The 13,574-nt window shown below is 49.8% G+C and overlaps 1 protein-coding gene across 4 annotated transcripts in view; it reads right to left on the reverse strand.

Moving 5' to 3' along the window:
• The window catches only part of entpd4 (ectonucleoside triphosphate diphosphohydrolase 4), a 99,507-nt gene that overhangs the window by 47,620 nt on the left and 38,313 nt on the right, over positions 1–13,574 (reverse strand). For 2 of the 4 annotated variants that reach the window (XM_059641057.1, XM_059641056.1), the window contains exon 9: positions 1,476–1,836. In XM_059641057.1, the coding sequence (XP_059497040.1) occupies positions 1,476–1,836 (361 nt within the window). Of the gene's footprint in view, positions 1–1,475; positions 1,837–10,682; positions 10,889–11,130; positions 11,361–13,574 lie in introns of those variants that run through there. The other 2 variants (XM_059641058.1, XM_059641059.1) reach the window with 2 other exon arrangements.

A 13,574-nucleotide genomic window follows, 5' to 3' on the forward strand; every position in this document is an offset into this window, starting at 1 on the left:
AGCTTGCTCCTTGGCAGGCCACTGAGCTGGTGTCTTCCAGCTGGACTCACTGCTCTTGTGAGAGTTGCATTTTTTTTTGCTGCGAGGCCCTGGGGAACAGCATAGAATGCACTTGCACTGCCATGAGATTTGTTGGCAGGGGAAATCCTTTCTCAAGGAAAGGGGAAGGTATCCCTGGAGAGGGAAGAGGGGGAATCATGGCAGGGTGCTTACTAACACCTCTGACTTCCTTCCTTTGGCTGGTCTCAGGAGGCTGATGTTGGAGGGCAGCCTCGGAGAAGGGGAGAGAGGGATGTGGAAATCTCCCACCCCTCTGAAACGGAGGATGAGCTCAGTTTGCCGGAGGCTGTGACAGAGAGGAGTTGGGAACATCGGAGGCTCTGCAGTGGGTGAGGGAACACTGCCACACCACGCAGCTGAGGTGCGAGCTCAGCCCTGTGCTCACCGAATGATAGCAGGAGGTTGGAGGAGGCGAATGGCCATTCTCTCACCTCCTGTTTCTCAGGCTCGCCTAAAATAAAGCCGAGGGATGTTTGTTGCTCTGCCCGATGTCAAGGCGCACAAAATCTTGCTGCAAAACTAACAACATTATGACAGGCCCAGAAAACATGGAAAAATCAGAGGAGCGGGAATAGGCCATTCAGCCCTTCATGATCATCACAGCTGATCATCCAACTTAGTACCTTGTTCCTGCTATTCCTCTCCATATCCTTCAATCCCTTTAGCCCCATGTGCTATATCCCGTTCCTTAGAGTTTTCCAGCACAGAAATAGACCCGCTTCAGGCCAACTCATCCTCAACAATTAGACATCCCAATCGGACCTTGTCTCATTTGGCCAATAACCCTCTAAACCCTTCCAGATGCCTTTTAAATGTTGCCATTATACCACCTCCTCTGGCAGCTCATTCCTTACACGCACCACCCTCCATGTGAAAAAGTTGCCCCTCAGGTCCCTTTTAAATCTTTGCTCTCTCACCTTAAACTGATGCTCTCTCGTTTTGGACTCCCTTACCCTGGGGAAAGGGCTATTCACCCTATCCATGTCCCTCATGATTTTTTAAACTTCTGTCAGGTCACCCCCTCACTCTGATGTTCCATGGAAGAAAAGTCCCAGCCCGTCCATCCTCTGCCTAGAGCTCTAACCCTCCAACCATGGCAACATCCTTGTAAATCTCTGCTGCACCCTTTCAAGTTGAACAACATCTTTCCTTTAGAAGGGAGGCCAGAATTGCTTCTTGAACTTACTCAACTGCTTTCTGTGGCAGAGAATTCCACAGGCTCCCCTCCTCTCTCACTGAAGGTATTTCTCCTCCTCTCGTTCTTCAATGACCTCAAGCCATGACCCCCATTGTTTCTTGAATTGGGCCAAGGGCAAAGACCTTGGCCCGCATCTGAATACCCCACTGCATGGTTCCCCCAGGCCTTCCCGACTGTGGTTTAAAGAGTGCCACGGGAGCGGGCAGGATCCAATTACCTTTCCCTCTGCCATACTTGGCGCCAGGGACCCAGTTTTCTGCATGGAGGAAGCCGAGTTCCTTACAGATGACGTTGGCTGTGGCGATGGAGAAGTCGTCATCGCAGATGGTTCCCCACTCGCCGTCATAGTAGACCTCAACCCGTCCCTCATTGCCTTTCTTCCTCCGGCCGGCCAATCGGAGCTGAATCCTGGAGACCTGCTGCCCCTTGACCTCGGCCATGCAGAGTAGTTCCAAGACCCAGTGGACTAACACCAGAGCCAAGCAATGATGGAAAACACAAAGGATGCCACACATCCTCTGCCACTTGAGCCAACCACGCAGCAAACTTTGGCTGTATTCTCCAATCCTGTCCGTCTCCTGCAAAAAAGTAACGAGGGAAATACAAATAAAAGGTGAAAATTGGGGGGGGGTGGGTTTAAAAAAAACACATGCTTGCTTCCACAGGCATGCTCTGCAGAAGAGATTTCTCATCTTGGGTTGACATCCGAGCGAACGCAGCAGCTGTCTGCTCTCAGTTCAGGTAGAAAGGACGTTCTCTGTCACTCAACTGGCAGACAGTAAAATGTGCCAGGGGTCCGTGCTGTCCATTTCCAATATCTTCAGGCTGGAGAGGGCACACACTCAACACAGAGCACTGAGCATTTCCATTTGACTGACCCAGTGCCAAACAGGGACCACGCTGGCTCAACGAGATGGACCACAGGCTTGAGATCATTGACCCTGTGCCAACAGGAGAGAGACAGACACGCACACACGGACAGCTGTCGTTGCCTGCAGGCTCCACAAGATAAACACTGTGGGACAGAGAGGAAGGGGGCAGATGGGCAGAGGCAGGGGAGTGGGAGAGGGAGGGAGGGACAAGGGGAGTAACAGAAATAGATCCCCTCAGGTTGGTGCAGGGACTTGGAAGCAGTTTCACTGAAACTAACATTCCATGTTCCCAAGCCCGACCCTCAGCATTGGGCGTTTGAGGAGATATTTCCGAAACAGAAAGATCCCCAATACAGAGCTTCCTGACACTCGATTCAGATTATTGTTTTCCACTGTAGCCAAACAACCATGCAGGCCCTCCTGAAACATCCCCACCCACCACCCCCACTGACGTTTAAGATGTTTAAATGGAGGGGGAGGTGGAGATAGAGAGAGAGGGAGGGAGATGGGGGCAGGCAGACAGAGGCAGAACAAATACAGGAGTGCAGATGAAGAAAGAGCAGGAAGAGAGACATGGAGGAACAGCAGAGAGAGAGAGAGAAAGAAAGCACACAGAAAGCAAGAGTGCACAGAGAGAAAGTGAGAGCACAGAGAGAGTGAGCACACACACAGAGAGAGGTGGGGGAGGGAGGACAGAGAGCAAGCGCGCGCGCACACACACACACACACACACACACACACACAGAGTGAGAGCAGACAGAGAGCGAGAGCACAGAATCCAAGAGAGATACAGACACAGAGAGAGAGAGAGAGAGGGCACAGAGAGAAAGTGAGAGCACAGAGAGAGTGAGCACACACACAGAGAGAGGTGGGGGAGGGAGGACAGAGAGCAAGCGCGCACACACACACACACACACACACACACACACACACACACAGAGTGAGAGCAGACAGAGAGCGAGAGCACAGAATCCAAGAGAGATACAGACACAGAGAGAGAGAGAGAGAGAGAGAGAGAGAGAGGGCACAGAGAGAGAGAGTACATAAAGAGAGAGAGAACACAGAGAGAGAGAGACAACACAGAAGCCAAGAGAGACTGAGAACACACAGAGACAGCAAGCACAGAGAGAGAGAGAGAGAAGAGACTGAGAGCACCGAGAGCACACAGTGAGAGCAAGAGTACAGACAGAAAGAGAACAGTCAGAGAGAGAGAGCGCACAGAAAGTGAGAGCACACAGAAAGCAAGAGAGCACACAGAGAGAGAGAGTGAGCACAGAGAGAGAGAGGGGGGGAGGGAGAGAGAGAGGGAGGGTGGGAGGATAGAGAGCAAGCACATATAGAGAGACAGAGAGCTCACACAGACAGAGAGCAAGCACACAGAGAGAGACAGATAGCACAGAAGCCAAGAGAGACACAGAGACAGAGAACACACACAGAGAAAGAGTGCACACAGAAAGAGAGAGAGGGAGCGCAGGGACAGCCAGCACAGAAGCCACAAGACACAGAGAGAGAGAGCACAGAGAGAGAGTGAGAGAGAGAGAGAGCAGATGGAGAAAGAGCAGGCACAGGGAGCAGATGGAGAAAGAGCAGAGACAGGGAGAGGGCAGACAGGGAGCGCGCAGGCATAGAGACAGAGCAGACGCGTTGGGTGGGAGAAACACAGCACAGTGGAATAAAGCAGGGTAACAGTGAATGGTGACAGGGTTGTCAGATACACTGCAAATAATCCCAGCAACCAGCTTCAGACCGATGTTCAAAAATGGAGAACAGCTCAGAGCCACACAGTAAACCCTAACCCTGCCTGCTGCTGAGAAACGTCCTTCTTTTCTCGTGACAAAGTCCCAGCGGTTATCGCAGATGCTGAAGCCTGAGGAGATTCAGAAGCACAGCCCACCCCCCCTCCCATTCACCCGGAGGTCGGGCTTTATTCGTCAATGTCTGGAATCTGGAACCCACTGCCTGTTGGTGTGGTCAATGTCATTACTTGACATAATGATCACATACCATGCCAGGACAGACATGGCCATGGACCATGTGCTGGGAAATAGGCTTGTCACTTGGCACGCACATGATGGGCCGAAGGCACTTCTTCTGTGATGTAGACTCCCAGAGTCAATGACACCATTCCACTGATCATGGCCCCAGTCAGGTACAAAGGGCTTGAGGAGTGGGAGCACCTTCAGGGTGTCCCGAAGTGCTTTATAACAAGCTTTGGTGTTGTCCAGCTCACATGCAATATCCACAGTGGTCACCGAGGTCCGGTAAACACAGGCCACATTGGAACACATCTTACTGCCAGCCATATCTTACACCAGATCACACAACAGACAGCTGGTACGTCACAAATTTCAACCTCACCCCTTAGACATCACCGATGAAGCCTTCCTGGAAGGTGCAGTCTCTCTGTTGGACCTAGTATACATGCGGCTTTGTTCCAGCAAAGCTCACTTCTCCTGCCCTCAGCCCAATCTGTAAATGTCCCACACTGTTTACAATACTCTTGGCGTTCTTCAGCTGATGGGGCAAGTTAGAGACCTGGACAGAAATGCCAAGGCTAATTCTCCCAAGGTGTGGATAGACAGCTGTGTCATGGAGATCACACGACTCTGGAGCAAGTCTCATGGTAAACCTCCAAACGTTAGCACAAAGTTCAACTGAATGGTAAGCACACCAAAAGCCTGGACTCGAGCGCTCTACTTATGCTCACTCAGGACCTTGTAGACTCACCACCACTCTTCCCATGTCGGAAGCACTTTTTCCATTGGCGCTTCTCGTTGTTTCCCAATGTTTCTGTTTTCTTCTCTTCAGGCCTGGAGATTGGTGGATGAGGGAGCATACATCCGGCAGCGGTGGCAGCAACAAGGGGATGAGCGGGGCCCGGGGCCTGGGGCTCAGGCTAGGCCAATGCTCCTGGTTCTCGGTTGGGCCTGACCGCCCGAAGGTGGAGGAGAGAAAGTGGGTGGTCTCAGCACATCATGGAGCCCCCACCCTGGCATGGAGATCTTCCTCGTCTTCGGCTTCCAGTGGCCTGGCAGGTTGAGACAGCCTGGCTTGCTTGGTGATCCTCTTCAGAGGAGCATCTATCCCAGGTTTCTAGCAGCCATGCCTAGTGATCTCATCCTGGAATGGTGATCTCCTCCCAGCTCAGCCTTCAGAGTTATTCCACCCTTCCCTAATAATCTATCCCCGAGCCCAGGAGCCTGTCTTAATTTTAGTTTTGTTGACCATTATGTCCCACTCCTATAATTGATGCAGGAGCCTCAACGGGGCAACTTATAAAACTTCTCACTGCATTTCTTACGTTAACAGTATGACCGACAATAAATTTCTAATCTATTCCATTCCAGTTGGCCCACAGGACGCTCTCACAGGCTGCAATGGGTCTCAGCGAGGCCTGTTGTGGGATAAAGGCTGGGTCAGGAAACCAGGCACAACTGTCTTCCTGTTCCAAACCAGACACCTCAAGGGATCATCTCCATCCAACAAATAGGATTTTGGCTTCACACCACAAAGACTGCATCGCCAACAATTCAGCACCTCCCTCAGTACTGCTACCTACACTAGGCTTAGCTTAGAACCGAGACCCTTCTAATGTGGAGGTGGATGTGTGTGACCACTGAGCAACATGGTAAAGTAGACACTTCAATTTACGCAAATTCATGCATGCAGAACGACCGCCCTCGGAACCAGTGGGGAATTTTACAGTCATACACAATATACAAGAGGTCCCCAGGCCTATCACGTCAGCACTGACAAAACTTCTCTCTGTAATGAAACCAATTCATTCTATTCCGTGGTTTCAAGGGGAACACAACAGTCACACAGCTGAATGCACAGTCGGGTGTGACTTTGGGACCAATCCTGCTGTATGTGTGAAAAGAGGTCCTAATTTCTGTCATAATTTTATCCACATTGCACTGCTCCTTGCCCCCTGCAGGGTACAACTCTCATCTCTGCAGACCACTACAAGTAACTGAGTTGCAGAAAATCTCTCTGTTTGCACAACTTGCAAATTTTCAACCCTGTCTGTCATGTGTTTCATTGGCTCTGGAAGCAATTGTGGACAGAGGGGTTTTTAAAAAGAGCTCAGCCCAGCAGCTATTACCTCCAAAAGTGATAGCTGCAAATCGACAATTTATCAGAGAAGCTCACATACAGATAAATCCTCATGTTTTCATTACCTCTGAGCCAAATTCAAGAGTTGGCACCATGGACTTTACCTGAAGCCAACCAAACCACCAAGCTTCAAACACCGTACATCAATTATACTTTCAGACAACTTAACATCTCTCAGCCTGTACTCCCAGTCTGTAAATTGTCTGTGCGTGTGTCTGTGCAGGCGTGTGTGAGAATGCGGGTGTGTGTGTCAGTGCATGTGTGTGCAGGAGTGTGTCTGTGCAGGTGTGTGCATGAGTGCATGTGCATGTGAGTGTGTCTATATATGTGTGTGAGGGTGTGGGCGTGTGTATTTGAGTGTGTGAAAGAGAAGCAATGTCCATGTGTGCATCTGTGTCTGTATGTGTGTTTGAGTGTGTGAAAGAGTGCGTGTGCATTTGCATGTTCTTATGTTTGAGTGTGTGAGGGAGGGCATATCCGTGTGTGTGCGTGTGTGCGCGCAAATGAGAGAGAGAGAGAGGGTGTGTCCGTGTGTGCGTGAGAGTCCCTGTGTGTGTGTGTGTGTGTGTGTGTGTGTGTGTGTGTGTCCGTATGTGTGTATGTGCGCACATGCGAGTGTGACAGTGAGAGAGAGGATGCGTCCATGTGTGTGTGTGTGTGTGTGTCCGTGTTTGTGTGTGTGTCCGTGTGTGAGTGTGAGTCCATGACTGTGTGTGTCTGTGTGTGCGTGTGTGTGTGTGTGTGTGTGTGTTTGTGTGAGAGAGGGTGTGTCCATATGTGTGTGAGAGTGTGTGAGCGTGTCCCTGTCTATGTGTGTGTGAGAGGGAGTGTGTGTGTGTGAGTTTGAGAGAGAGTGCGTGCCCGTGTGTGAGTGTGTGAATGTGACTGTGTGTCTGAGTGTGTGAGAGTGGCTGTGTCCATATGTGTGTATGTGTGTGAGCATGTGTCCATGTGTATGTGTGTCTGAGAGTGTGTGAGCGTGTGTGTGTGTTTGAGTGTGTGAGAGAGGGTGTGTCCACATGTGTGTGTATGCCCCAAAGCCTCCTGTCCACCATCTACAAGAGCAGGTCAGAGGCTACGAACAAGGCACAAGTCAGGAGTGTGATGGACTACTCCCCTTTTGCCCTGGATGGGTACAGATCCAACAACACTCAAGAGGCTCAACTTCATGTCGGACAAAGCAGCCCGTTTGACTGGCACCAAATCTATAACTATTCACTCCCATCACCACTGATGTTCAGTCACAGCAGTATGTAATAGCTACAGGAAGCACTGCAGAAATTCACTAAAGGCCTTCAGAGTGCACCTTCCAAACCTACAACTACTTCCATCTAGAAGGACAAGGGCAGCAGATATAAGGGAACACCACCCCCTGCCAGTTCCTCTCCAAGTGACTCCCCATTCTGACTTGGAAATATATTGCTGTTCCTTCACTGTCATTGCTCAAAATACTGGAACTTCCTCCTTACACCACATCTGGAGCAGGTTGAGGAGAGAGCTGACCACCAACTTCTCCAGAAGCAACTGGGAATGGCGATAAATGTTGGCCCAGCTTATGATGCTCACGACTCAAGAGTGACTAAAATCACTTGGTGTCAACATTCAGACTGTGAGCTGTATTTTAAATCCAGCTGTCTCACTATGGGCTTGGACCTCTTGGCACAGGCTTTCAATGGTAAACAACTGCTACTTGGAAACAGGCAGGCTTCCCACTGCTGTTAGAGCACACAGGAGGACAAGGCTGTGACTTAAACCATCCTCCAGCCCTGTATCTTGTATTTGTCACTGTCTCCTCGTGCAAGCCTGTATGGGTCATGATACCAAATGCATAGAAGAGAGAGGACAGCAACAGGCCACTTCCTCCAACAGATTCCCCACTGATCTGGGTGCTTTCCTGAATTTCCTGCATCCCCTCTCCCCCATCAGCATAACCCCTTGTATCTTTCACCCTCTCGGCCATCCAGTTTTCCCCTTCAAGGTTGTTCATCTCAAACATTCCCCACGGCAGCAGGCTACAAATTTTCACCACTCTCTTCAGGAAAGATGCTTTCTTGGATGTATCAGTGACTGCCAGCTGTTTATGACCCCCCCAGTTCAGAGGTCTTGTGGCACAATAAGTCAAGTACCTGCCCCAGGGTCAGGAACTCCACATTCGACTCCCACTCCAGGGTGGAAGGAGTTTTTGGAGCATGGACAAGAGGGCTGGCACTCAGTAGAAATGTAATAAAGTGAAATATTCAACACCTTTTCCCGGCTCTATGCTTGACAGCCACTCAATCCCAGTGAAGCATGGTTCCCGTCTTCACTTGCGCAATCCGTCATCAGTGACTTGCTGCACATTCACTGAATGTGAGCTCCTCCATTCCTGTCTCTTTCCCAGGACCCACAGACAAGCTAATTCCCTCCCCTTTCTCTGACTTTAGCCACTTGGAAGCTGGTAAAACAGTTTAAGACTTCCTTCCAGCACTGATAGCCTGAAGATTTCCATCAACCAGAAACTGCTGGAATGAATATTTTCCTCTGAACTCAACCAGCTTATGTGCCCTGGCCATTAGTTTCTTTTTCTGTGGGTCAGAAAAACTCGAACAGATAAGAAGCAGCAATTATCAAATACGTATTTTGTTGGACAGACTGCCTTGAGGTCACTGCTCCATTGGATTTTATGACTGTCTCTTCAAAAATTGAAATCAGACTTTCACAGCACAAAAAACCAAAACCTCAGTTACCTCAACTTTAGAATCAAAATTCCTTTCCAAACAATCTCATTTATTGTCTCCATCTATACTATCTGACGTTTTGGGCAGGCAGCCAACATCATCAAAGACCCCTCCAACCTGGTTGTAATCTCTTCCATCAGGCTGAAGATATAAAAGCTTCAATACATGTCCCAACAGATTCAAGAACAGCTTCTTCCCTGCTGTTCTTAGAGTTCTGACTGGACCTCACAAACTTCAGATCTAATGTTGATCTCGCTCTTTGTGCACTTTCTCTGTAGCTGTAACATGGTATTCCTTACTCTATTACTTACAGTTCTGAGGAAGGGTCACCGGACCAAAACGTTAACTCTGAATGTTTTCTTCACAGATGCTGCCAGACCTGCTGAGCTTTTCCAGCAACTTCTGTTTTTGTTCCTGATTTACAGCATCCGCAGTTCTTTCGGTTTTTATTTAGTATTCCTTACTCTGTTCTATTATCCTAAAGCACTTTGTATGGTGGAAACCACTTCTACTGCAGGAAAAACAAAACTTTTCACCGTACCCAGGTACACGTGACAACAATAAATCAACTTGTGTCACAACAGCTCATTTTGATAAAGCAGAAATGAGACAGTACAGAATTAAGCAGGTCAGTCCCTCAAGCCTGCTCCACCATTACTCTCCTGCCTCTTCCCCCTAACCCTTGTTTCCCTGATTGATCAAGAATCTATTTAGCTTAGCTTTCAATGCACACAAGCCACCTCTCTGTGGCATGGAGAGAAAGCGGGATTGGGAGACTGACCGGCACGAAGTGAGAGGGAGGGCAATGAGAAAGTGCTGGGCACCCTGCTCTGTTACAGGTAACCAGTGGGGGGGGGGGGGTGCCAATGGCCACGATCATTCCGAATGGTAGTACAGACTCGAAAGGTCAAATGGCCTACTCCTGCATTTATTTTCTATGTTTCGAAAGGTGGAGATTGCCTGGACTGTGTCAGCTCACCATACACCCTGTAATTCAGAGGCAGCAAACAAATTGGATTCAGGAACAGATGGAGAGAGAGAGAAGAAGCAAAGGGATCCTGCTACACTGGGACAAACCTATGAGAACAGCACATTCCTGAGGCAGGGATTGTGAGATGGAATCTGGGAAAGCTCCTTTCAGTTTGTTCCTGGTCCGGACGTATTCTCCGACTGCTTCAGTAAAAATGCAGCAAGCAGCAACAAGATGAGCTGAAGTGGGAAGAGGAGAGGCAGAGGCGTGGATTGCTGATCCTGTAACGGTTGCAGTGCGATGTGCAGTTATTAAAAAGGCCTCCCTGGGTACACTGTGCTCTCATTCCTACAACAGAGATCTCTCAGAGTCTCCTGCCAGCTCGCCACATCCTCAAGCACTGGGACAATCCCATCCCATGGAGTCACTCCCCTAAGGGAGGGAATAGGAGCACAGCTGCACACTGTAAGATCCCACTCAGTTTGGGATGAGGGTCTGCGTGGATTACCCGGCCGCAGTGCGCTGGGGGAACGGAGGGGGCTTTCCTTGCCCCAGGACCCGGGCTTGGGGGTAAACATTTCCGGAACCACACACAGCGCGGTCACTCTCAACACCTTCCCCGGCAACACCTCGCCGGCTCTGGGCTGACAGGCAAAAGGCCATTCGGCCCCACGGCTGTGAGCTGGTCCGCGGTGGGCTCCCCGGCCGCCCTTTCGCAGAACGGGGTCTCCGTGCGGCTTTCCTCTCACCTTCTGCTGGTCAGCAATTTCCATTTCCGTCTATCAATTAAACCGGCTAAAAGATCAGTCCGCAAAAAAAGAAATGTAGTAACTGGCTATAAATCACGCTCAATTCCGGGGAAGCAGGGGCTGTATTGTTTTCTGTTTCCAACCCCTTCCACTCCTGACCCTCTCCCCATCCTGGGATACCTGGAAAATTAAACAAGGATTGGCAGGAGAGAGTGAACAGCGATAGAAAGTTCAGGGGCTGCAGAAAATCCTTGTTCTCCTCCCAGATTCCTCCCCCCCCCCCCCCTCTATCTCTCACACACACACACACAAAAGAAACTACACAGCCCTCAAGCCTAACCTTCCTGCAACAGGGTCAGAAGCTCATCTGAGCTGGACCAGGGGACGAGGGAGAAAGAAGGGCAGAAAAGGTGCCCCGAAAACTTGCAAGCGATTTTCAGGGACTTACCCAAGACAAAATCCGAGCGAGCTCCTCGGGTGGTGGAGAATTTCCAGGAAAAGCCAGCGATCCCTTCCCAGGCAGTCCCCAACTCTCACTGAAAATACTGCCCACTTGTCTGAGTTCCCAACTTTGCATCTTTCCGTGCCCTTCCCCCTTTCTCCCTCGATACTTTTATCCGCAGCCCATTGGAGCTCCAGCAGATGATGAGAAACAAAAATTACGAATAGACAGGAACCACACGCTCCCTCCACCCCCAGCAACATAGATACCCAAACACACTCCTGTCCCCCCGCCACCGACAAAAAAAAGTCCCCCTTCGTCCGATTTGTTGGGAATCGAACGGGAGTAGAGTCGCCGTTCACTTTGGAAACATACACATCAAAAAAGAAACTCTCCATTTTTCCGACCTGGTTTGAAAAGGGAATCCACCCAGCCCCAAACAGCAAACGTATCAGGGATGTGGTCGCTTTCAACTAGTCCCACTGGAACGGGAGGGTCCTGGGGAGTGTTGTAGGACAGAGAGAGCGAGGGGTTCACGTACATAATTCTTTGAAGTTTGCCCTACAGGCAGGCAGGGAGGTTAAGCAGGCATTTAGCACGCTCGCCTTCATTGCTCAGGCCCTTGAGTCTCGGAGTTGGGGTGTCATGTTCATAGAGTTACAAAGCATGGAAACAGACCCTTCGGCCCAACTCGTCCGTACCGACCAGGGAGCCTGAACTAATCTAGTCCCATTTGACAGTCTCCGGCCTATATCCCTCTAAACCCTTTCTAATCATACAGCCATCCAGATGCCTTCGAAATGCTTTAATGTACCAGCCTCCAGCACTTCCTCTGGCAGCTCATTCCATACACGCACCACCCTCTGCGTGAAAAAGTTGCCCCTTAGAACTCTTAAATCTTTCCCCTCTCTCCTTAAACCTATGCCCCTCTAGTTTTGGACTCCCCCAGCCTGGGGAAAAGGCATTGGCTATTCACCCTATCTATGCCCCTCATGATGTTATAAACTTCTATAGGGTCACCCCTCAGCCTCCAGTGCTTCAAGGAAAACAGCTCCAGCCTATCCAGCCTCTTCCTATAGCTCAAACCCTCCAAGCCTGCAACATCCTTGGAAATCTTTTCTGAACCCTTTCAAGTTTCACAACATCCTTCCTGTAGCAGGGAGACCAGAACTGAATGCAGCATCCCAAAAGTGGCCTAACCAATGTCCTGTACAGTTGCAACATGACCTCCGAACTCCTGCACTCAACACACTGACCAAGAAAGTTAAGCACACCAAACACCTCCTTCACTATCCGGTCTACATACAATACCACTTTCAAGGAAACCTGAACCTGCACCCCAAGGTCTCTCTGTTCCACAACACTCCGCCAAGACCTTAGCATTAAATGTGTAAGTCCTGCCCTGATTTGCCTTTCCAAAATGTGGCACCTCACATTTATCTAGATTTAACTCCATCTGCCACACCTCGGCCCATTGGCCCATCTGATCAAGATTCCATTGTACAATGAGATAACTTTCTTTGTGTTGATGTTATACTGGAAATTGGTGAGGCCATCTTTGGAGTTCCGTTCATCCTGCTGTAGGAAGGATTTAGTTAAACTGGGGAGGGTTCAGTAAAGATTTCCCAGGATGCTGCTGGGACAGGGGGGTGTTTGAGTTGTGAGGATAGGCTGGGACTTCTTTTAGAGGAGTGCAGGATGTTAAGGGGTGACCTATAGGGGGTTGTAAAAGCATGAGAGGCATAGATAAGATGATGAGCCAAAGTCTCTTCCTTGGGTTGGGAGAGTTCAAAACTAGAGGGCATAGGTTTAAAGTGAGTTGGGAAAAATTTCAAAAGGACCCAAAGGGCAACTTTTTTTTATACAGAGGGTAGTTCATGTGTGGAACGAGCTCCCAGAGGAAGTGGTAGATGCAGGGACAGTCAGAATATTTTAAAGAAATTTGGATGGGTTCTTAAATAGGCAAGTTTTAGAGGGCTAAATGCAGGTGAATGGGACTAGCTTCGTTTGGGAACCATGGCCAGCAATGGACTGGTTGGACCAAAGGGTCCGTTTCCAAGCTGTATGACTATGACTGGAATGGTGCACCCTGCTTCTTCTCTCTCTCACTCCTTTCACTGAAGCTGCTGCATTTCTCTCATGCTGTTTTAATTTCAAGTCCATCAATGCACACACCCAGCTACCCTCTAGCCACCACGCCCCACCCTTCTATTCCTCACCTGGGGCACCGAGTTGGTTTGCAGCCCTGTGCTGCTCAGTGCATGAAGCCTATTCTGTCTGCACCCTCAACCCCACCACAGCCTGCTGTGCTCCAAGTCACAAGATATTGGCCCCAACCAGTCTGACAACTGCAGGGACCACTAAACAACCTGTCATGTTGTGGGTCACCACGGTACTGGCAGAAAATGCAAATGTGGTGGGGCGGGGGGGGAGGGATGTCTGAGACAATG

This window comes from Stegostoma tigrinum, chromosome 40 (assembly GCF_030684315.1).
Source record: "Stegostoma tigrinum isolate sSteTig4 chromosome 40, sSteTig4.hap1, whole genome shotgun sequence".
Taxonomy (NCBI): Eukaryota; Metazoa; Chordata; class Chondrichthyes; order Orectolobiformes; family Stegostomatidae; genus Stegostoma; species Stegostoma tigrinum.